Here is a 23,922-nt window from a genome sequence, read left to right as displayed (position 1 = left end):
CCTGATTTCTTGAATCTGACAAAAAGAAAGTACAGTATATATTTGAACTTATAGGCACAGGAAAGACCTTTAAACTAAATCTCTTCTCTATAGCAAAGGACATAGTTATTTGAATGAAGAGGTAACTTACAGAATAGGAAAAAAATGCTTAATGGCTGTGTTACTAGCAGTATTAGTATCTACACTATACAAGAAATTGAAAAGAAATAAACATAAAGAAAAATAACCCAATCCTAAAGTGTGTCATGAAACAAAATACAGAGTTTGCAGAAGATGAAATTCAAATGGCTGGTAATAATGTGTGATGAACCAGATTTTGATTCTTGTTTTCAATTATGACTGAACTTTAGAGCCACGGGGGGGGGGGGGGGGGGGGGGGGGTATCATTATCTGTTGGGGAAATATAAATTTAAAAATGCTTTGCGATGTCATCCTACTGTGGTTGGAATGGCTAAGATTCAAAAGGAGTAATGAAGCCGGGCGGTGGTGGTGCACGCCTTTAATCCCAGCACTCGGGAGGCAGAGCCAGGCGGATCTCTGTGAGTTCGAGGCCAGCCTGGGCTACCAAGTGAGTTCCAGGAAAGGCGCAAAGCTACACAGAGAAACCCTGTCTCGAAAAACCAAAAAAAAAAAAAGGAGTAATGAAGAAAAATGCTGGGGAAATGGGAACGTTATTTATTGCTAGTGGGAGTGCAGACTGCTGCAGCCATTATATCAGTGTGGAAGTTCCTCAAAGAGCTGAAAAAGATCTACCACAAAACCTTATATATATTTATAACATACAATATGGCATTTTGAAGGTGTGCATTTTATGGTTTCTAAATTCAAGATGTATATGTATATATAATTTTGTGTGAACACTCCAAATCTATTCTAGTTATTTTAAAAAATAATATACAAAGTATACTCACTATGTAGCATAATAGATCTCTTGAATGTATTTTTTCTACATGATTGAAATTTTATATCCTTTGACTAGCTCTGGAGGGTGTTATTATTGATGATAACAGTGATTTTGCTATGAACATTGCAATGAGTGCAGGTCCTACACATCTGTGGAAAATCTGAAACAATAAAATTGTTCAGCACCCTAAATGTCAACAGTGCCCTAATGAAAAACAACGATGCTTTAAATTGTTTTAGGACACAGAAAATGAGGCACAGAAAGAGTTAACAGGTACCCACACTCACATAGTCAGATGTGAACACGAATATGTCTCTGAAAAATGAGACTGGTATTCTCCCCAGGAGTACAAATTCACTATATTGGGTAAGCTCAGTCTATGTTCTTATTCTGGATAGTGGAAGACAGTGTATATGTGCCCTGAGTGTATTGTTTTTAATTTCTCTCTTTTTCTCCAATTTTTGATGGTTACAGCTGAGTTCGGTGATTATTATCCTGATGAGCATCCTGAGAATTATATCAGTGAGTTTGAGATTTTCCCCAAGCAGTCACAGAAGTTGGAAAGAAAAATCATGGAAATTCATAACAATGAACTCAGGTAATTTGAGTGAATATATAAAAATGAAAAGGCATTCTTACTATATAGAAAATGAGAATCATGGGAAGTTGTACTATTTCAAATGTGAGTAGACAGCTTCAGGTTGCAGAGAAACATTTCTGGGCCCTACAAAGGATGATTTAGCATCTCAATTAGTGTAAGATTTTTCCAAGATAGTGCCTATGAGTAATCGGACGTGAAAAAGGTATGTATTTTCTTATGCAAATATATTCCTAGCCTGAGTTTCCAAAAATATATCCAAGGTTAATAAGCCATCTTTGCCTATTTGAATCTTGCTTTTTTCTTTCTCGTGGTCCTTGCTAGAAGTGTTGACTTTAAGTAGAATTGAATTCATTGAAAAGGTTCCATTTTCTTAACTGATTTCAAAATGATGAGATTTAGTGTATTTTATTCCTTTGCTTGTCTCTAATGCTTAGAATGATAACTTTAGAGTGATAATTGTCAGAGAACCAAATTGAATAGACTATCACCGAGTACCAGATACCATGCTATTGTACACAGTGAACATACTGACTCAATTAATTTTGACAACAATGTAGGAAGGAAATACTATGGTTTTTTTTTTTCCATTATGTATGCAGGAACTGGGTCCAGAGAGGTTAAGCAACTTGTACATTTCTGGAATTTGAATTCAGGCATAAGTAGATGGAGCAAAATGAAGCATGCTTAGGAATCATTGCCAACTTGTAATTCAGGTAACTTAGGTATGCTAGTCTGCAGTTAGTTGGAATTTAGATCTTATACAAATCACAGAAAAATAATGTGACAATAGCATGGATAGGCAGTGCTATGACGATTATGATGAAGAACTAGATACTGGTTTTTCTCTCCTCCTGTTGTATGGGCCTCTAATAATCAAGAAAGTAGTGCCTGTGGCACTCTTGTTTTTTCATTCTCACAATACATGTATGATTACTCAAGGTGGCAGCATGCTTCAGGTTAGAAAATATAACTTTTGTTTTCAGAATTCTTAGACATCACAGCATTGTGCCTATTTCAGAAAATAATGCACAATTTCTATGGCTTGCCTTAAAGAATTTTCTGCTAAAGAAAATGTGTTGGAAATATATACAGAATATTCACTATTCTCTCTATATTTTGGAAATAAATTTACTATATAGAACAATGACTCCAGTATTCCAGTTAATAGAACTGTGGTATAGAATTATTCTTCTTAGGAACCAAATGATGAGAGTTAATAGATGAGTAAGTTGCATTCATTGCATGGATTGGTAGGAAAGGCAGCTCTTCTGTGGATAGAAGTTGCAAGGCTTTAAATTCTTGGTGAATATTGTAATGACAAACATTAATTGAGTATTTCCAGGATGCCAAAATATAATGCAAAGAGGTTTCTGAACACTATTCTGCCCTATCCTTCCAAATTTTAAGAAGCAGGCACTATTGGTGTGCCCGTGAAGGTCAAGGAAGGTAGATCTTGAAGAGGACTAATAATGTTTCCTGTTAGTTAGCATTGATGTCAGAACATGATCCATTAGTTACCCAACACTAATGCCCACATTACTCCTGCACTGGGCAGTACTAGGAAGCAAGTAGTTATTCAGGTGCTACAGTAGCAAGGCCTGAGAAAGTGTCAGGACAAAAAGGCCACAGATGCCAATTTTGGTTGTTTGAATGGGAGTGTCCCTCATAGGCTTGTAGATTTGAAGAAATGAGTCCCAGTTGGTATGGAGAAATTATCTAACTGGGGGGTGAACTTGGAGAATTTAAAACATTAGTGTTGCTTCCATGTCCTTTCTCTCTCTCTCTCTCTCTCTCTCTCTCTCTCTCTCTCTCTCTCTCTCTCTCTCTCTCTCTCCTTCCTGTTTGTGTCCTCTCAGCTTACTGCTCCAGTTGCCATGTCTGCTGGCTACTACACTTCACTAATATGGTGGTAGTGAACTTTTACTCCTCTGGAAACATCAGCCCAAATAGACGCTTTCAGTCAAAATGTCTTACCACAGCAGTAGAAAGATAAGTAATATACCAACCCGTAATGCTGTGCCCAGAAAAACTGCAAGAGTTGAAGGAGAAAGAAAAAATTTCCATGATATAAATGGAATAAAGTAATTCATGTTCAACAAACCAGCCCACAGAGAATGCTGGAAACAATACTTCAAACTAAACACAGGAAAAAAAACATAAGCAAGAAACTACAGAAAGAAGACAAATGAAGCTGTAATTATGGAAATACAAAATAGGACTAAAAATTAACCATCAGAAAAATGATAGTCATCAACACTTACTTTTCAATAATAATTTTAAATACTGGTAACCACAACTTTCCAATTAAAAGACACAGGTTAATGATATGGATTAAGAAACTAAATCAAGGGCTGGGGAGATGGCTCAGAGGTTAAGAGCACTGACTGCTCTTCCAGAGGTCCTGAGTTCAATTCCCAGCAACCACATGGTGGCTCACAACCATCTGTAATGAGATCTGGGTGCCCTCTTCTGGCACGTAGGCATATATGCAGGCAGAACACTGTATACATAATAAATAAATAAATCTTTAAAAAAAAAAGAAACTAAATCAAAATCCATCTTAAAGTGAAAGGATGGGAAAGAGATACAAAGAAAATGAGACCAGAAAACAAGCAGGTGTCAATATCTTATTATCAAAAAAAAAAAAATTGACCTTATCTGACAGGTGCTATGAAGATGGAAATCAGGAAAATGGGTTTAACTGGGGTGGGCTTAGGGAGGACAATGCAAACGGAGAGGGAAAGGGCAGGGATACATAACACTAAAGATGTTTGAAAAAGTCTTAGGTCATAATTTTATGTTTATCTCAAAGTACATGTTCTATAAATATATCTATAGATAGATGATAGATATAGAGATAGATAGATGATAGAGAGGTAGATAGATGATAGATATAGATAGATAGATAGATAGATAGATAGATAGATAGATAGATAGATAGAGTTTAAATGGAGTTATGCCATTGGGGTGATGTTACTACCCACAAGACCCATAGACTATTTAACAAAAGCTGTTATGACAGTCATGAGAAACCTCCTATCCAGTTATTGATCAGGAGAGTCCAAGAGACCTCTAAGACGATATAGGCTATTTTACTTGCCCTTGGTTGCATCCCAAATTTTGATGGTAAATTACTAGTGCTGAAGAAACCATACACTTTGAACACAGGACTTGGCATATCAAGATGTAAGTGACCTGCCAGTCTCCTCCCTGAAGACTAGCTTTTATAGAACTAAAAAAGTGTTATGCAAGAAGCTGTCAAGGGAGAAAATAAATCAATAGTCCTACCCCGCTGCAATGCCTATGAACCACAGCAATTGCCGGCATGGCAAGATATACTCAGAGTTGCAATAGTCACACCTAACAGCTGTCTAATTGGACTTGAGTCCAGTTCAATAGGAGGGAGTTCCTGCCTGGTAATATAAACCTTGCCCATGGCTGGTGAGACAATGGAAACTAGAGGAGAACTTGCACTGCCCTTTTCCTAAACCAGTATAGTTTTTAACAGCAGGGGAAATACTTAGAACCACAGATGAGTGTAGCTCTCACCCCTCATCAAAGAAGATTCTTTTGCAACAAGTGAGACCATTACAGAAAGACACAGTACTCAAAATGCAGAGAACAATTGGCCATGGTGTACCCAGGCCCAATTGATTCATCTACAACACAGCCCCTAAGCATTTGGCTGAGAGACTATCACAGTAGGTGGGCAAAGAAAAAAAGTTGTAGGAGTCAGAAGACCAGGACATTTACTGTGAGTTTATGTCTGTTATATAGGACAGGGAAGTTGCACTCATGAAGTCAAAACAACACAGTAGCCTTAACAATATGCAAACAATGACAACACTGTTTGATATCCAATGTAGGTGGTGTGCTGGCTAGTTTTTTGTCAACCTGACTCAAGATGGAGTCAGTGGAGAGGAGGGAGCCTCAATTGAGAAAATGCCTCAATAAGATTGGGTAGGCCTGTAAGACATTTTCTTAGTTAGTGATTGATATGGGGAAGGGCCCAGCCCATTGAGGGTCTGGCCACCCCTGGGCATGTAGTCCTGGATTCAGTAAGAAAGCAGGCTGACCGAGCCAGTAGGCAGCACCCCTCCAGGGCCTCTGCATCATCAGCTCCTACCTCCGGGTTCCTGCCATATTCAGTTCCTGTCCTGGCATCCTTTAATGATGAACTGCAATGTGGAAATAAAAGCCAAATAAACCCTTTGCTCCCCAACCTGCTTTTGTTCATAGTGTTTCATCACAGCAGTAGAAACCCTAACAAAGACAGGTAGCGAAAATTTCACAAGGCCCCACCACTAGATGAAAAGCTACAGGTAATTAATGACTGCTAAGAAAGGAAGAATCAGCATTTACCAGGGGTAAGGCCTCTAATTGGTTAACCAATACCATGTGATTAGTCCTAAAAACATAAATATATGAGTAACATTACATGGACTCAGACCTTATAGTTATGAATTTATAAGCCTATATACATGTAACAAGAAAAATTAAAAAATAAAAGAAAAAAGTCAGGTGGTGGTGGGTCACACCTTTAATCCCAGCACTGGGGAGGCAGAGGCAGGCAGGTATCTGTGAGTTTGAGGCCAGTCTGGTCTACAAAGTGAGTTCTAGGAAAGCCAGGGCTACACAGTGAAACCCTGTCTCCAAAAAGAAAAAAGAAAAAAAGAAAAGAGAAGAAAAAAGTAATTAAGAAACATAATACAGTATCAATCAGAAATGACAAAGTAGGATACTTCTTTATAATCAAGGGAACAATTAATCAAATTAATCAAAAGGACATTACAACCCTAACATATGTGCACTAAACTCTGGGGTGCCAGATTTAATAAAAGCATACTACTGAAATTAAAGGCACCCATTAACTCCAATTCAATAATAATGGGTGACTTTGATGCCCCATTCTTTCCAATAGACAAGTCATCTAGAAAAAATTTAAAAGAAACATCGAAATAAATGACATCATATATCAAATGGACTTAAGCAGGATCTACAGAACTTGCTCTCAAATACCAAAGAATGTAGAGTCTGCTTAGTAGTTTACAGAAGATCCTCTATAGTTGACTACATATTGGGATGAAATACAAATCATTTTTTCACACATAATGAAATGTTCTTTTCAGCAATAACTGAAACAGTGGTTGTTAAATGAATGTGAGTTTTCTTTACATTTTTTGAGATTAATACACAAATAATTACATTGTTCTCCCCTTCCCTTTCCTCCCTCCAAGCTTCCTATTTACTTTGCTCTCCTTAAAATCCATAGCTTCTTTTTATTTAGTTGTTGTTACATATGTGTGTGTGTTTGCATGTTTTATGGGGGGGGGGTCCCTGCAAGCTCTACAACCAACAGGGAAATGATCTTGGTGAGATAAGAATGAAACTCAGCTCAGCCGGACTTAGCCGGTGCTGGGCCAAACTTCTGGAATCTGGCACCAGGTGGTTTATTTTAGCTATATTTAAGCAAAGCACAGTTTTGGGGGAAAGTTTCATGATGACAATTAACTCAGTCCTGTGTGCACAACAAAGCTTAAGACATGTTTTCATTGAAACTCTTTACAAAGTGCATACTGCTTTTTTTATAAAGACGAATTCTGTGGCCTTAGAAACAATGCTTAAGATAAGGGTCTAGGGAGAATGACTGAGGTAAAAATAATGCCTGTGGGAGTGGGGATTTGGCCTGGCCCTAAGGTAACACAGAAGTTACTTAGGCTGTTGTAATGTACAAGTGACATCTCTCATAAGGATGGGTTTTATGGACTAAGAAGCAATGCTCAAGATTTGAGCATGGGGCTGAGGGGTCTGATAAACACACATAATAGTCTGAGGGATTCTACTGAAGCCTGGCCCTATAGATAGCAAAAGATCACCAGGTAATAAACTACATCCTTTCCCAGCATTCTGAGTGGAAGACAGGTAAACATCACCTTCCTTTGAAGAAATAAACATGTGTGTTTAACTTTTTTGGCTTCTCCAGTGCTTATCTGTGTTCACAAGGACATTTTATCCTCCAACAGTGTGTGTGGGGGGGGGGGGAGGGGTGTTTAGAATTGGGCCTTGTGAGCTTTTCTTCTTCCGTCTTAGCCTGTTTATTGGTGTCTTCCTTGTTTAGGTTGTATTTAGACAACCGTGTTGGTGAAACTTCATGGGTGTAGCTTCTAGGATATAATCTCACAGCAAACTTTCTGTTTGTCTGGCTCTGACAATCTCTCTACACTCTCTTCTGCAATTACCTCTGAGCCTTAGGTGAAGGAGTTTCGTTGTAGATATATCCATTGTGGTCGGACTCCACAACTCTACCTTTTGATTAGTTGTGGGGTTTTGTGATTGTCTCCTTTGTTGGAAAGAGAAGTTCCCTTGATAAGGGGTCTAGGCTATCCTTTTCTGTGACAATAAGGATTAATATTTAGAATTTAGTTAGGAATTACACTGGTTTAGTAAAGAGGCAGTTGTAGGTTATTCTTCAAGATCAATGAATTCACTAGTCCTGGGTAGTTGGCTAGGTTTCAAACCATTACCAGGCATGATTTTGAGCTTGGTGAGTGGACCGTAATTTTAATCAAAAGAGCTGTTAATCACGGCAAAGGTATATGTACGACTAATGGTCCCTTAGGATTATTATGCTATGCTGGTCATTATTGTGATTTATAGGAATCATAGATGGGTAAAACTGTTGGTTTCATCCCTCTTTTGAAACTGATATGGTGTTTTGTTTTGTTTTGTTTTTTCTAATACAATGAAAGCTAGTCCTCTGGGAGGAGGCTTTCGGGTCAGAGCCTAAGAGCTGACCCTTTGAACAGGTAAACAAGATTGACAGACCCCTCACCCAGCTAAACAAAAGAAAATAAGAGGTAACACAAACTAACCAAATCAGAGATGAACAGTATATTATAACAGACAGCAAAGAAATTAAGAACATTATAAGAGAGTACATTTTTAAACCTATCTTTATTTAACTTAGAAAATACAAAAGAAATAGATGAATTTCTGGATTCATCCAAATCACCGAAGTTAAAACTAGAAGAGATCAACAACTTAAATAAATCTATAACAGGAGATTGAAACAATAATAAAAAGATCTCAGACTAAAAAAAGAACAGCCCCAGATGGATGCACACCAGATTTCTACAAGGCTTGCAAAAATTATCTATAACCAATATTTCTTACATTGTTAAAACTCTTAAAATAGAAAGAATACTCCTCCTTTGAAGCAAGTATTACTCTAATACCAAAACCGGGTAAAGACACAACAAACAGAAGGGAAACTACAGTCCAGTACTCCTAGTGAACATACATGCAAAAATCCTCAATAAAATCCTAGTTTTTATTAATAAAAGCAGTGTTCCTTTTACGAGACCATGAACTATGATCAAGTTGGCTTTATCTCAGAGATACAGGGGTAGTTCAACAGGTAAAAAGTAAATGTAGTAAAGCACAGAAATGAACTTAAAGACAAAAATCATAGAATCATCTCAAGAGATGCCAAAAAAGCCTTTGACAAGATCCCAAATGCCTTCATGATAAAAATCTTAGACAAAGTAAGACTGGAGAGAACATATTTCAATATACTAGATACTGTCTATGACAAATCCACATGTGTCTTCATCAAAAATTATTTTTTTAAAAAACAGAGCATATGAAATTAGGAGGGAACATACAGCCAGGAATTAGAGGTGGAGGAAGATTTGATTTGATCAAAATGCATTTTATGTATTATGGGATTATCAAACAATTAAAAATGAAACAAAATATTTTGCAACCACAAGAAAGACAGAAACATCCACTACCCCACTCTTTTTCAGTATAGTCCCTGATACACTAGCTAAAGCAGCAAGACATAAAAAGGGAAATTAAAATAGAGGTAGAAAAGAAGAAACCAAAGTATCCCTATCTGCAGAAGATATGATTTATATAAGGGGTCCCAAAAATTACAGCATAAAACTCCTAGAAATTATTGACAATTTCAGCAACTTGGCAAAAGAAAAAAAAATAAACTTACAAAATCTGTAGCCTTTCTATATATCAACAACAATACAATGAGAAAGATATCATAGACACACTCACATTCTCAACTATTAAAACAAAATAAAATATGTAAGAAAAAACTCACAAAGTTGGTAAAAATCCCTCTACAATTAAAACTTTAAATCTATGAAAAAGGTGATTGGAGAGGACATTAGAATTCATACAGACAGCCCATGCTCATGGGTTAGTAGAATTAATACTGTGAAAATGACCATTCTACCAACAGTTAACTGATTCAGTGCAATCCCAATCAAAATTGCCCATGATATTCTTTACAGAAATAGGAATATGAAATAATCAAAGACTGTGGAGAGGCTAAACAACCCTGAGGAGAAAGGTCAATACTGGAGTGATTAAAATACCATATTTCAAGCTATGTCACACAGCTACAGTAATATAAAAAGTACCATACTAAGCATGGTAATAACAAGGACACACCCAAACAGATGTTTAGATCAGTGGAACAAAGCAGAAGACCCAAACATAAATGAATGTAATTATAGCCATCTGACATATGACAAAGATGCCAGAAATACACATTGGAGAAAAGACAGTGTGCTGGTGCAAGTTTTCCACTCATAGAATAGTGAGATTAAACCCATTATCCATCAGCCTATGCAAAAATAATGTTCAAATGGATGAAGGACTTCAGTGTGAAGCACTGAAACTGCAAGTCAAAAGATAGTACTTTATAGGACATAGGTGTAAGAAAGAACTTTATTAGTAGGAATCCATTAGCTTGTGAATTAAAGCCCACAAGTGATAGAAGAGACATCATAAAACTAAAACGTTTCTATAGGGAAAGAAGAAGCCATGGAGCTCAGTCAGATGGAATTCACTCCTGGTACTATAAACTACCAATGGGTGGTGAGAGCATAGAACCTAGAGCAGAACCCACCACCACTTTCCTAAACCAGTATAATTTTTAACTATATTCTAAACAGCTATTCTTATATCCACAGATAAATGTAGCTCTTAGCCGTCATGAAGAAGCTTCTCTTTGCAGCAGATGGAGATGATCACAGAAAACCACAACTAGTCAAAATGAAGAGAACAACTGACCATGGTGTGCCCTGCCCCAATCTATACATCTATAACACAACCCCTAAACCTTCAGTTCAAAGATCATCACAAAGAGAGAATGGAAAGATTGAACAAGCCAGAAGACCAGGACTTCTGCTATATCATTTTTCTGTGCTACTGCTTTCCCAAAGCCTTAGTCCTGCATGGCCTCAGTTTGCCTTTACTCTCTCCTCATACCAGAATCTCTGCTCATATTTGTTATGTTGTATCTAGTGTTGGCCATGCAGATAGGTGATTTCAATATATACCATCTCTCTCTAAGTCAGAGACTAGAATTGACAGGCTAGAGACTTTCTTTCCCAGTTCAGATACTTAAAGATATGCCACATTGATATCCTCTAACTCTAAATAAACAAATGAAGTAAACATCAAAATCCTATTTTTATTTCTTCTGAGATCTAAAGACAGATAGATGAATTAAAATCTACCATGTCATATGAAGCAGAAACTCCTATCTGTTGTTGTTGCTTTCATTATTTTCATAGTCCTCAAAGAATGAGGAATGGTAGAAGAGGAGTATGCCACAACTATTAATTAATAAGAGCAAATAGTAAAACCTCTAATCTGCTGAACAACTGAATTATCTTACTCTGAGATACCACAAATGCCATCCAGGGCAAGGAACTTCTTGCCTGTGATGTGTCTGGGACAATGGGGAACAGTATGAGTTTGCACTGCTCAGAGGGTCAGTGATGGTCCTGAAGGGCATGAGTTTCCCTACTGACCTCAGATTCTATAGTCAAGCTATATATCATATACTCTCAGAAGCCTCTTAAATTATGATCCAGCATATACTGAAAGACAAATGTTATGAGAATACCCAAACATTTAAAGCCAGATGTGAAAAAAATTTAAAATTGAAGCAATGTAGGATGACTAGAGTCCCAACCAAGATACAGCAAAGTCTAACTCAAATGGATAATCCCACTGCCCAGAATGAGAATGTTTTATTGGTCTTCTCCCTCTGAATTTAATTCTGGAGTTTCTTTATCCAAATGGATCAGGCATCACCAAACCCATCCCTTTCTCTGCTTGGACTTTATAATCAGTTCAGATACGGCCAGCAACAGTCGACATCTCATTATAAATTAGTGGTGACTAATAGCCATTTATTCTTGTGAGCTGTATGTTTTATATTGTCTGTGAAGGCATACTCAAAGAAGACCAATATGAGAAAGACTGTTCCTTGTTAGCTAAAGTAATCAGGACATGCAATATAGAACAGGAAAATATAGCTAAATACATAATTATTCAACCTCAGCAAATTTAGTAGAATCTTAAGAGAATTATATATTAGAATTGCTGTCTCTTAAAAAGAAATGCAACTAATATCTGGACCTTTTTTTTTCAATGTCTCCTTAGAGAAGCTTCATCTTGCAGAAGATGTTTATTTTCTGTTGTCGCAAAGTTTTTCCAGAAACTAATGTTCAGTGGGAGACTACAGGAACAGAATTTAATTACTTACTATGAAAGCAAATTATTAAATGAGTTGTTCCTCAGTAATTTGAGGGTCTCATGACCTCAGTTTATTGAATTCTTGTCTTAGCCTCTATGGCTCTATCCTCTTGCCTTCTCTGACATTTGCACTGATTCCTTCTTTGTGTATAAATTTGTCAACTAATTCATTCAGATGCTTAGCTAACAGAAATTTGCAGACAAACCCAAGCAAGCAATACTGACATGAGGATTTATATTTTAAAGATGAGCTTTGCTTTACTGTATCTAAATATCTTAACTGACACTTCCCTTCAGTAGATTTTTTGTTTTCAGTCATGTTCAGGGGTAAAAATGGAGCAAATGCTACAACTAAGGGGTAGAAATGGAAACAACTAAGTCTAAACCTCACATAAAACCATAAAGGACCCTCAATAATCAAAACAACTGAGCAACATGAACAAAGCTGAGGACATCCCACTACCTGACTGAAGAATATACAATCAGACTGTAGTTAACCAAAACATCATGATACTGGCATAAAGTAGATACAAAAACAATGAACGAAAACAGGAAGCCCAAAAATAATTTGATGCACTTACAGCAGCGATATGCAGCAAAGAGCCCAAAACACATGGTAGTAAAAAAAGCATTGTCTTATCAACCTGTGTTGGGAAAGCAATTATCATCTGTGGGGCGTTTACCCAACCACCCCCACAGTTCCCCAGAGTTTTCTTGAGTGCGAGCAGCAGGAAATATTAGATAGAAGGATTTATTGCGGAGAATATCGCGGAGATAAACAGATAGAAAATAAAGGATAGCCTCGAGAGGGCCTGGAACCTATTCCAACGGGCCCCGACTGTCTCTGCCCCAGGGTTTTTATAGAGATGCCAAGGGGTGGAGCAAAAGACCTCCTCCCCCAGCACAGCCAAGTGCAGACCATCCCAGACACCTGCACTCAGGCCCGTGGTCCTAATCATCCTCTATGCGGACCTGCTGGGTAAAGCCACGAGGAACCCGAGAACGGGATCCCACAATCATCATGCAAAAGAATAAAACGAGATCCACACATTTCACTGTTGTCCTAGTTAGGATTTCTATTGCTGTAATGAAACACCATGATCAAGGTTAAGTTGAAGAAGAAAGGGTTATTTTTGTGTATGCTTCATCATCAAATGAAGCCAGGACAGGGACTCAAATAGAGCAGAACCTAGAGACAGGAGCTGATGCAGAGGCCATGGAGGAGTGCAACCTACTGGCTTGTACTCTGTGGCTTGTTCAGCCTGTTTTCTTATAGAACCCAAAATCACAAGCACAACTACAATGGACTGAACCCTCCCACATCAATCACTAATTTAAAAAATATATATATATACCCCACAGGCTTACCTACAGCCCAATCCTACAGAAGTTTTTTTCTCAATTGAGGCTCCCTCTTCTCTGATGACAAGAGCTTATATCAAGTTGATATAAAACTAACCAGGATAACTACATAAAGATCAACTCAAAATGGATTAGATTTAAACTTAAGACCTGATACTAAGACACATATGAATTTCTTTTTTTTTTTTTTGAAGATTTATATATTTATTTAGAAGAGGGCATCAGATCTCATTACAGATGGTTGTGAGCCACCATATGGGTGCTGGGAATTGAACTCAGGACCTCCGAAAGAGCAGCCAGTGTTCTTAACCTCTGAGCCATCTCTCCAGCCTGACACATATGAATTTCAATACTTCAATTTCATCTTCAGTTTTCTCCCTTATTAAACTTGTAGAACATTCAGTACTTACTAATGTGTTTTAGGTTCTTTGGCTCTTTATACTTGTGATATTAACCCATTTTCTTTATATCCTTGCTTTTCATTTATTTATTTTTATGGCTGTACAGTATTACATCTTACATCTACTCTACTGCTAGTAGATATACATTTACATTGCTTTCTCTATTTTGCTACTACAAAAACCACTGCTGTGAAACTTTATATATTTCTTGGTATAACAATTATGATTATGTTGAATGTGTAACTATGAGTAGAATTGCTATAAGTTCTCATAAACAAAGTAAATATTAGCAGGTAGTGCCAAAGTTTTCCTTTCCATATTAATTATACCAACTTGATTTTCCTCATCAGCACAGGATGCTTGTTTTTGTTGTGCACCCTCACTGTTGCTAGTTTTTGTCAGTCTTTTTAGTTTTATCATGCCCAGATATTTTAAGGGTCTTTTATAGTTTTAAGTTGTGTTCTGTTTATTGTAAAGAGGTTGAGCCTATTTCCACATAGTTGATGAATGTTTATACTGCCTACCTGTTAAGCGTATGTTAAGACTTTTGTCCATTTTTTCTTAGTTATCTGTATTTTTTAAATGTTGTTTATTGATTATTGGGAGTTTAAAAAGTATTCTAGATACTAATACTTTCTTGGTTGCCCTCATTGCTGATGTATTTCTTTCATGCTGCAACTTGTTTTTTACACCCTGGATAACAATCTCTGATTAGTAGAGATACAAGAGTTTAACTGAAAATCCCCTGGAGTTGGGCAGGCCTGGAATTCTGCTGTCATCTGGTACTAAGTTTGGTAATTAAAACAAATATCAATGAGATATAGAAAAGATGGAGACATAGTCACGAAAATATCACTTAGGTAAGGGAAAATTAGTCATCTTCCATTTTAGTCTATTTCCTTTCTGTTGTTATCACAAAACACTAGAGGCTGGCTACTATATTTGAAAATAGATTCATTTAGCTCCTACTGTTATAGATTCAAGAGTATGACATGATCATCTGTTTAGCTCTGCCTGTATTGCAACATTACAGATGGCAGTGTGGTGAGCGCATGTTTGGAAGTGCAAAACACCATACCTAGAGGCAAGCCACTCAGGAGCTAAGCTTCCTTTATCTGAATCACTCCGTTTCTGTGTCTCTGTCTCTGTGTCTCTGTCTCTCTCTCTCTCTGTCTCTCTCTCTGTCTCTCTCTCTCTCTCTCTCTCTCTCTCTCTCTCTCTCTCTCTCTCTCTGTGTGTGTGTGTGTGTGTGTGTGTGTGTGTGTGAATACAGATGCATGCTTGCAGAGTGGAGCAGAGAACCTCAGGTATCTCTACTTGCCTTCCACCTTATTTTAGGCAGAGTCTTGCTTTTCACTGCTATGTACACCATGCTATCTGGCCTGTGAGATTTTCCAGTGATTCTGCTGTCTCCACCTCCTACATTGCAATAGGTGCAGCTATTGTGTCTGTCTTTCACATGGGTTCTGTGAATACAAACTCATGTCCTCATTCTTGCACAACAGCACTTTATACACTGAGCCATCATCCCAGCCTTTGTATTGCTCTATTTATAATACCTATCTCTCACAGAGATATTAACTAGGATGTCATGAGAACTACAATCATGCTTTTGAGGGTAACATCCCTACTGTCTTTTGCATTTCATCACAAATCTCTAAAAGAGCCCATCTCTCAACTTAACATTCTAAGGAACAAGCATATAGCATATGAAAGTGTGAAGGGTGAATTGAACTGTAACCTTTGTTTGTTACATGGACTAGAAAAAGAAAGATGGACCTTAAAGACAATTTAAACTTTATAAAAGAATAATGTATGGCTTTTAAAATGTACTATTAGGCGCTACAGAGATGGCTCAGTCATGATTAAGAGCATTTGCTGCTCTTCCAGAGGACCCAGGTTAAATTTTCAACACCCACATGGTAGCTCACAACCATCTGTAACTCCAGTTCCACAGTATCTAATACCCCCTGCTGGCCTCCCAAAGCACCAGGCATGTGTATGGTACACAGACATACATGCAAGCAAAACACCTATTCACATAAAATTAATAATTTTTAAATTAAAAATAAAATAAAAATGCACTGACCATTTCAGAATCAGGAAAGTGGCCATCGCTATATAGCAGAAGAGTTCTAACTAGTCTGTGGTAGAATGAGAGCCTTTCAACTAAGACAAAAGTATGAGTCCATGCAGAGGCACTGTCCTGAAACTTTAGGAGGCAAAGGGACACATTGGCTTTGATATTGGTGCCCCATGAATTCTGTCCAAGTTACTAAGGTTGAAGTTTTGCATTGAAGGCTGTCAGAAGAGATCGTTGTTCAGTAACATTTGGGATAACACAACTTCATTGGCTTTGTCCTAAAGCAAGTAGGAGTGTGTGTGTTAGCAAGACAGAGACAGAGAGATCAAGGAAAGAGAGGTTGAACTGATTATGATGAAGATGTTCTGCAGACATACTGAAGCAAAACTTCAGTGCAGTAAGAGTAAAGGAAGAACTGAAATGCTTCAGGGAGAAAGCGCATGGACACCATTTTAATTTAAAGTAATGATGAGTCCTTTAGTATTTTGAAGGGATTGAGTGACAATCCTTCTATATGTAGAACCTTGGGTGCAGTTAGATTTAATGGTACAATATAAGTTTGTAATTAGAATATAAAATTACATTCTGTTTTTCCATAGCATACACTTCTTGACTGGGAATGGTTTGGATTTTTTGTGGTACATGTGAGATGCCCTTGTTAGTCAAAGCTGGATCTTTGAAATATTACATAATCTCAATGCGCAAGTCAGTTCTTCCTGACACTGTATTTGCTAGCCGCCTTCTGCCCGCAGCTTGTTTACTAACATAGGGGACAATTCTAGAAGTAGTATTTGAGACTTCCTCTGATGATCCAGGGCTTTTTGTAGAATTACTTATAAGTGTTTTTAGACCCAGAGGTTCTGTTTAGGATTGTTGTTGGGGAGATAAGATTGCTCTCTTTCTGGTCTGAAGAAGAAACACCATCATCCTGGATAATCTTTTAAAAATACATAGTAAAGAAGAGATCTTGAGTTTTCTTTTGTATTAGATTTAGTTTGTGGGGACATCCTTACTGGTAACTTGATAATATTTATTAACTGTATACTACTCACTATGCTGGTATTTTTGTACAATTAGCTGTATTTTGTACAACTAGCTCACTGTATTTTTGTACAATTAACTACAAAATGTGACATTCATAAAGGGTTCTGCATGGTGAGAAATACTGATGGATGTACCTAGACTTATTTATATTAAACAGAAAATATTTGATTGATTAAAGGGACTTCTTGTGTTTGTTGACTGTATTTTATTTGAATTCTCTAATGATTTTTTTTTTGTATGTGTGTGTATGTGTCATTTTAGAGGTCAGAGCCCAGCGATTGCTGAATTCAACCTACTCCTGAAAGCTCATACATTGGAGACTTACGGGGTAGATCCTCACCCATGCAAGGTAACTGCCTCAAGCAGGTCACCATATAATCATCATTTTGTCCAAAATAAAATTATTGTCATGTAGGCCTGGCAGAATACCCTTAAATTTGTACAGCCTTATCATAACAATCATTTGGAAGACAAAAGTAGGCTATGATCACATGTTTTAGATGTGACTGGGGTCTGTGCCAGAGACCTAGAAATGCTCACTAATTGTATTGGAGTAGCCAAATTTTCCTAAATTGAGATATATATATAATGGATGATTTCCCTCAGAAAATGAGAGTATTCAAACAAGTTTCCTTTCAAGGTCTTTACCAACAAAATAGTAGTCTTGGGGCCACCCTTTACAGACTTTCTGTCAAGTCCATTTCTCTTCCTCTTTGATGCCCATGTACCCACAGAATCACTCTGTACCATAGGCCCCAGTGTCTAGGTGCGGACTCGGGTAGGCAAACTTTATTATAATTCTTGTCTACCATTCCTGACTACTGCAGCAACCTGCACACAGGAGCTTCACCCACCTTCATTCCCTGGGAACTTTGCCACTTGGTACAGACCCAGGGTATTCCTCGTTCATTCCTACTGTCTTTCAGCCCTCGGTGGGGGAATGCTTTATAGATGTGTCCATTGGGACTGGGCTCTACAACTCTGCATTTTGATTACATGTGATTTTCTGTAATAGTTCCCGTCTGTTTAAAACAGAAGTTTACTTGATGGTAAGTGAAGGATACACTTCTCTGTGGGTATAAAGACAGTTCTTTACGGCTTGTTGTTAGGGATTATGCTAGTTTGGAAAATTAGTAGTTGTAAGTTCTCCTCCAATAATCAGGACTTCATTAGCACTGAGTAGTTAGCTAGATTTACAGTATGAAGCACGGTCTCCCTCTCGGTGTGCATTTTAGTCCAGTTAGAGAGTTCTTGGTTATCGCCAAGATAGGCCTGCCACTACGGCACCTTTAGGCTTATCATGCCTTGCTGGCCATTGATGTGATTCATAGGCATTATAGCTGGGTAGGACTCTTGGTTGTCTCACTCCTTTGGAAGCTTGCATGGAATCTTCTGGTACCATGCATCCCCATAGAGAAGGCTTTCTGACCAGTTCCAGCTCAGAGGTCTCTGGGCGCTGTTTCTGAAGTGCATGGTGTCTTCAGCAAATAGGATCCTACCTTCCACCACTATGGTGTTACCAAGGAAAAAGCAATAAGCTGTATGTTTGGGGAGTCTCTTGGACATCTCTGGCCAACAAATTAGTGTAACTTACGTTACAGCCATGAAAAAAAATTATGTTAACTTTTCAATGTAGTCTTCAAAATGGAGAAAGTGAAAGAGAAAGAAAAGAAACATTTTAAGTTACATTAAGTGAGAATATTTGTTGATCTTGTTCTTTTTCTCATTATTTGATAACATTTTCCACAAGGATGGAATATATATATATAACTTTTATCAGAATTGCCTATGCTCTATCTCAGAGTTACACACTGTTTCACTGTGTCTCTATCTTTGTCTATATCTCTTTCTCGTGTGTGTGATACATGTGTGTAGGTGAGTGTGCACATGTGTGTACTTACATGTGGAGGCCCAAGGTCAGCTTGAGTGTCTTTCATTAATCTCTCTGCACCCCAATTTTATTAGAAAGAGTCTCTCACTGAACTGGTAGCTTATTGATTTGGCTAGGCTGGTATTTTAAATAACCTCTCCTCATTCCATAACCAAAGTTAGGGTTACAAGCATATATTGTCAAATACAGATATTTTTAAATATGAGTTTGGGGATCTCAACTCAGATCTTTATATTTTAGATAGTTGGCACTTTGCTAATTTAGCTATCCAGACAGGCAAATTCCCTCTTATCAGTTTCCTAAACTGGTTTTGTGTTCATATTCCTGAGAAATGATTCATGCAATCCAAGTTTTCTTTTCTGCATTTTAACTATGTATCAACCAGATAATAGCACTAATCTAGACTGAATTCATGTCAATCAGGATACTAAAAATAAGTTTTGTAGTTATTCTTTAGCATTTATACTTACCCAGACCAAGCCAGCTTATCAGCTAAGTATTGGATCTAGTATACTCAACTCAGTCTGCTCATTATCAGTACTTGGGAAACATCATAAAGATCTGTTTGCCCAAAGCTTACCTAACCCTAATTACCTCAGACTCTGTGAGCATGGCAGCTAGGCTGCCAGGTGACATGAATGTGCTAGGATGGTTCTACTTGTCTGTATTGACATAGGCATCTTCTTTTTGTGCCGGCACAATTATTTTATGATATTTCCCAGTTGCCCCTAGTGATGATATAAATGTTTATTTCATTCAGTGGCTTAGATTCTTCCCAGAAATATATTCCCCTCTGTTTATTTTCTTGTTTGGAAACTCACTGAATTTTTCTGTTATTTCTTGACTTCAAGTTATCCATGAGTTGCTTGGAGTTTCAGGTTTGGTTGGGAGTTAAGTAGACTTTTTCTGGTGATTTTTTATACTGATATTGCCAGAAATTCTGCATGTGTTTGAATCAGGTTAGCAGAAATGGTCAAAGTTTTGATTTCATCGTATTAGAGAGCTAAAGGCAACCAAGAATAGTTTGCTGACATTACAGAGAAGATCCAGAGCACAAGCAATTCAAAACACTGGAAACTAGAGTGTTTGGAAGAAATCTTTAATTTTTTTTTTTTATGTGGTTCCTGCTAGAGCAAGATGTCTATTTCTGGAAGAAAAACAATGCATAACTCTAGATTTTTCCAGAGTTTGTAAGTCATGTTCTTGGGAAATCCATCTTAATAGATTATAGCTATAATCACTAGCCTTGGTCTGAATTAACCCAAGATGAAGGAAAATGATCATGTCATTTACCACTTATATTTCTCAATCCAAATAGTTCTTTATTTTTATTTCTTCAGGATTCAAGAGGTGCTACAGCATTTTTAGGATTCACTGCTGCAGGGTTTGTGGTGTTCCAGGGAAATAAGAGAATCCATTTGAGAAAATGGTAAGTACAACTTTGAAAAAATGGCTTACCTTTTTCTTGATCTACCCCCTTTTTCTTTAGCATTATTTTTTCTGGTACTATTAGGTGGTATCCTGCTTAGCTTTAACTGTCAACTTGATACATCTTAAGGTTATCTGGTGTTTTTGTTAGCTTTTGTCAACTTGACACAAATACTAGATATACCTGAGAAGAGTGACGCTCAACTGAAGAACTTCATCAATAAAAACATCATTAACCCACAGGCATATCTGTGAGTCCTTTTCTTGATGGCCAATTAATGTAATAAGGCCTATCCCGCTGTTGTTTACAGCAAACCTGGGCAGGCAGGGCTGTGCTGTATGCAAAAGGTAGCAGACCAAGTCTTTGGAACAAGCAAGCTTGTTCCTCCAAGGTCTCTGCTTTTTTTTCCTATATTTTTTAAAATATAGGAAACTATATTTTAAAAAAAATTGGAACCCAAAGTAGGGTCTTTCTGGGACACACCTGAACGTGTTGGTTTTGGAGAAGATTGTTACAGGATTTTGGAGCTTTGGGGCACCACAGAGATTGACTGTTTAGAGCTTAATGGGCTGTTCTGTGGGAAATTGGGATATAATGCTGAAAGAATGTAAAACAATGGATTCAGAAGAAAGAAAAGATGCTATCAGGGTTGTTTGCATGATACTTTTTGTTAAGAATCTGTGGAAACGAAACCTTTGCTTTACTGGAACAATTAACAATGGTTAGGTGAGACAGAAAAGTCAGATGTTATTAATAACCACCACCACCTGTGGTCCAGAGAGAGCCAAAGATGCATCTCAGCCTGAAAGTCAAACATGTTCATGTCTAAGAATCGCCCACATCATGCTGCTTTTTAAGGCATAAAGGCATCATGAAGAACAGCTGAGGCTCGGCACTATGTGGCAGGTTCAGAGTCCTTGAAGAAGGTCCAGGAACAGCCATTTGTAATGGTGCACCCTCAGTTACAGTAGAAACCCCATGACATGAAACCCCTTTTCATGGAAGAAAACTGAGGATTGGCAGCATGTGGCAGAATCAGGGTTCCTGAAGTGAAGCCAGATAGCTATCAGTGGAGGTGTAGTCTCAGATGCAGATAGCATCACCACGGGATGACCACTAAGGGCAGTGGCAGGTGTAGACTGGAGCACGCTAATCCTCTGTGCGTACTATTGATTGTAGAGCTAGAGTGATGGGGATACCCAAGCTCTTTGGAGCCCAGAAGATCATGAGTGAGTCCCAGATATTGGACACTGATCTATTTTCACAGTTAGAGTGTGGTTCTGATTTAATATGATGGTTCCTCTGCCCTGGTGTTTTTGTTTTTGTTTTTTTTTTTTTAAATAAGAAATGGTGATGTAGTATGGATTTTATAGGAACCAACAATAAAGTAAGTGGATTTTTTTTTTTTTTTTTTTTTTTTTTTTTTTTTGGTTTTTCGAGACAGGGTTTCTCTGTGTAGCTTTGCGCCTTTCCTGGAACTCACTTGGTAGCCCAGACTGGCCTCGAACTCACAGAGATCCGCCTGGCTCTGCCTCCCGAGTGCTGGGATTAAAGGCGTGCGCCACCACCGCCCGGCAAGTAAGTGGATTTTTAAAGAGAACTTCAATTTTTAAATTATTGAAAAATTTTAAAAGACCATGGAGCTTTATTTTATTAAAAGTAGGACTGTGTTTTATACTGTGATATGAACATGAGATCTTGGGGACAAAGTAAAGAAAAATTATGGTTTAATAGTAATATGTTTGTTGTCAAGTTAATAGGGAGTAGACTCTGCTAGTTAGCTTTTATTAATTTGATCTAAATTTCTAGACATACACAGGAAGAGGGATTTAAAATGAGGAACTGTTTCTATCAAATTAGCCTATGAGCATGTCAGTGGGGATATTTCCTTAATTATTACTTAATGGAGAAGGGTCCAGCTTATTCTTAGTGGTGCCACCTCTGACTGATGGGCCTGGGCTATATAAGAAACTTAACTGAACAAGCCAGAGAAGCAAGCTAGTAAGCAGCATTCCTCTATGGTCAATGCCTCAGTTTCCGCCTCCAGGTTCCTACCTTAAGTTCCTGCCACACTGACTTCCATTAGCTATTACATGTAAGTGTAAAATGAAATGAATCATTTCGTTCCCCTTCCCCACAGAAATTGTCTTCTCTCTCTCTCTCTCTCTCTCTCTCTCTCTCTCTCTCTCTCTCTCTCTCTCTCTTTCGTCACATTGTTTATTGCTAAATTGAGAAATACCCCAAATCAGATTGGCCTATGGACATTTCTGTGGTAAACTGTCTGGACTATTAATTGATATGGGAGGGGTCAGCTGACTGTGGACAGCACCATTCCCTAGGCAGGTAATTTTAAACTGTAAGAAAACTATGGTTCCTGCCATACTGATTGGCTATAGATTCCTTGGTTGGAACTTGCTGTGTAGAGTAGAGTGATGGGCTACCTTCAAGTTCCTACCTTGAGTTCCTGCCTTAACTTCTCTCAATGATGGATTATGTCTTAGAGTTGTAACCTGAAAAAAAAACTTTTCTTCCCTTGAGTTCCTTTTGGCCAGAGTATTTTTCACATCAATAGAAATAAAAGTAAAACAGGAAGTAACCATTTACCTAGTAGCTTCATGATAGATTGATTTATAAACTATAAAGATAAGCAGAATTCTAACAGTGTTCCAAAGAAAATCTACAACCATTATTTCTTAAATTATTCAAAAAATAGAAATATAGAGTACTTACAAACCCCTCCTATGAAGCCAGTATTACTGTAATACCAAAACCAAGTATGTACACATGCTCACTCGTGTGTGTGTGTGTGTGTGTGTGTGTGTGTGTGTGTATGCCAATATCACTGATAAACATAGATTCTAAAATCCTTACTAATTGAATACAAGCATTATCAAAAGGAGCATGTCCCATGATCAAGTTGGCCTTATCCCAGAAATACAAATTCAACATATGTAAGAAATAAATGTAATAAACCATATAAATGAACAAAAATAAAAATATTACATGATCACCTCAATAGATGAAGAAAAAGAAAAAAAGGTTTAAGAAGATCCAACATGGCTTCATAATAAAAGTCATAGAACAAGTAGGAATGTAGGGAACATATTCAGACATAATAAAGGCTATGTATGAAAAACACACAGTCAACATCATCTTAAATGAAGAAAATATCAAAGCAGTCCCATTAAAATCATAAATGGAAGAGAAGTGTCCATTTATTCCCACTACTTAGCAATAACATGCTTGAAGCAATAAGGCAAGAGAAGGAAAGTACAGGGATATAAAGATTCAAATTATTCCCAACTGAAGATTGTATGATTTCATACTCAAGAGCTCCCAAAATTTGTAGAAACTATCAATAATTGCAGCAAAATGTGAGGATATATAATTGACTTACAAAATCCAAAGACTAATGTCTTTGTATGAACCAGTAAAAAGCATGATGAGAAAGAAATCATGAACACACTCCTATTTCCAATTTCTGGAATAAAATAAAATATTTAGAATAAAACAAACAAAGGAGGTGAAAAAACTCTACAATGAAAACTTTAAATCTGTAAAGAAAGAGAATGAGGAAGAAACCAGTATTTGAAAAGACTGCCCATGCTTATGACTTGCTAGAATTAACATTGTGAAAA

At 37.4% G+C, this 23,922-nt stretch overlaps 1 protein-coding gene across 2 annotated transcripts in view; it reads left to right on the top strand.

Moving 5' to 3' along the window:
• The window catches only part of Frmd3 (FERM domain containing 3), a 199,547-nt gene that overhangs the window by 122,379 nt on the left and 53,246 nt on the right, over window positions 1-23,922 (top strand). For both annotated transcript variants that reach the window (XM_052718463.1, XM_052718461.1), the window contains exons 6-8: window positions 1,379-1,502; window positions 17,226-17,313; window positions 20,196-20,284. In XM_052718463.1, coding sequence (XP_052574423.1) covers window positions 1,379-1,502; window positions 17,226-17,313; window positions 20,196-20,284 — 301 coding nt within the window. The remainder of the gene's footprint in view (window positions 1-1,378; window positions 1,503-17,225; window positions 17,314-20,195; window positions 20,285-23,922) is intronic.

Source organism: Peromyscus californicus, unplaced genomic scaffold (genome assembly GCF_007827085.1).
Source record: "Peromyscus californicus insignis strain IS unplaced genomic scaffold, ASM782708v3 Scaffold_5__1_contigs__length_169319896, whole genome shotgun sequence".
In the NCBI taxonomy this organism is placed as follows: Eukaryota; Metazoa; Chordata; class Mammalia; order Rodentia; family Cricetidae; genus Peromyscus; species Peromyscus californicus.
This window is presented reverse-complemented; position numbering and strand designations above follow the sequence as displayed.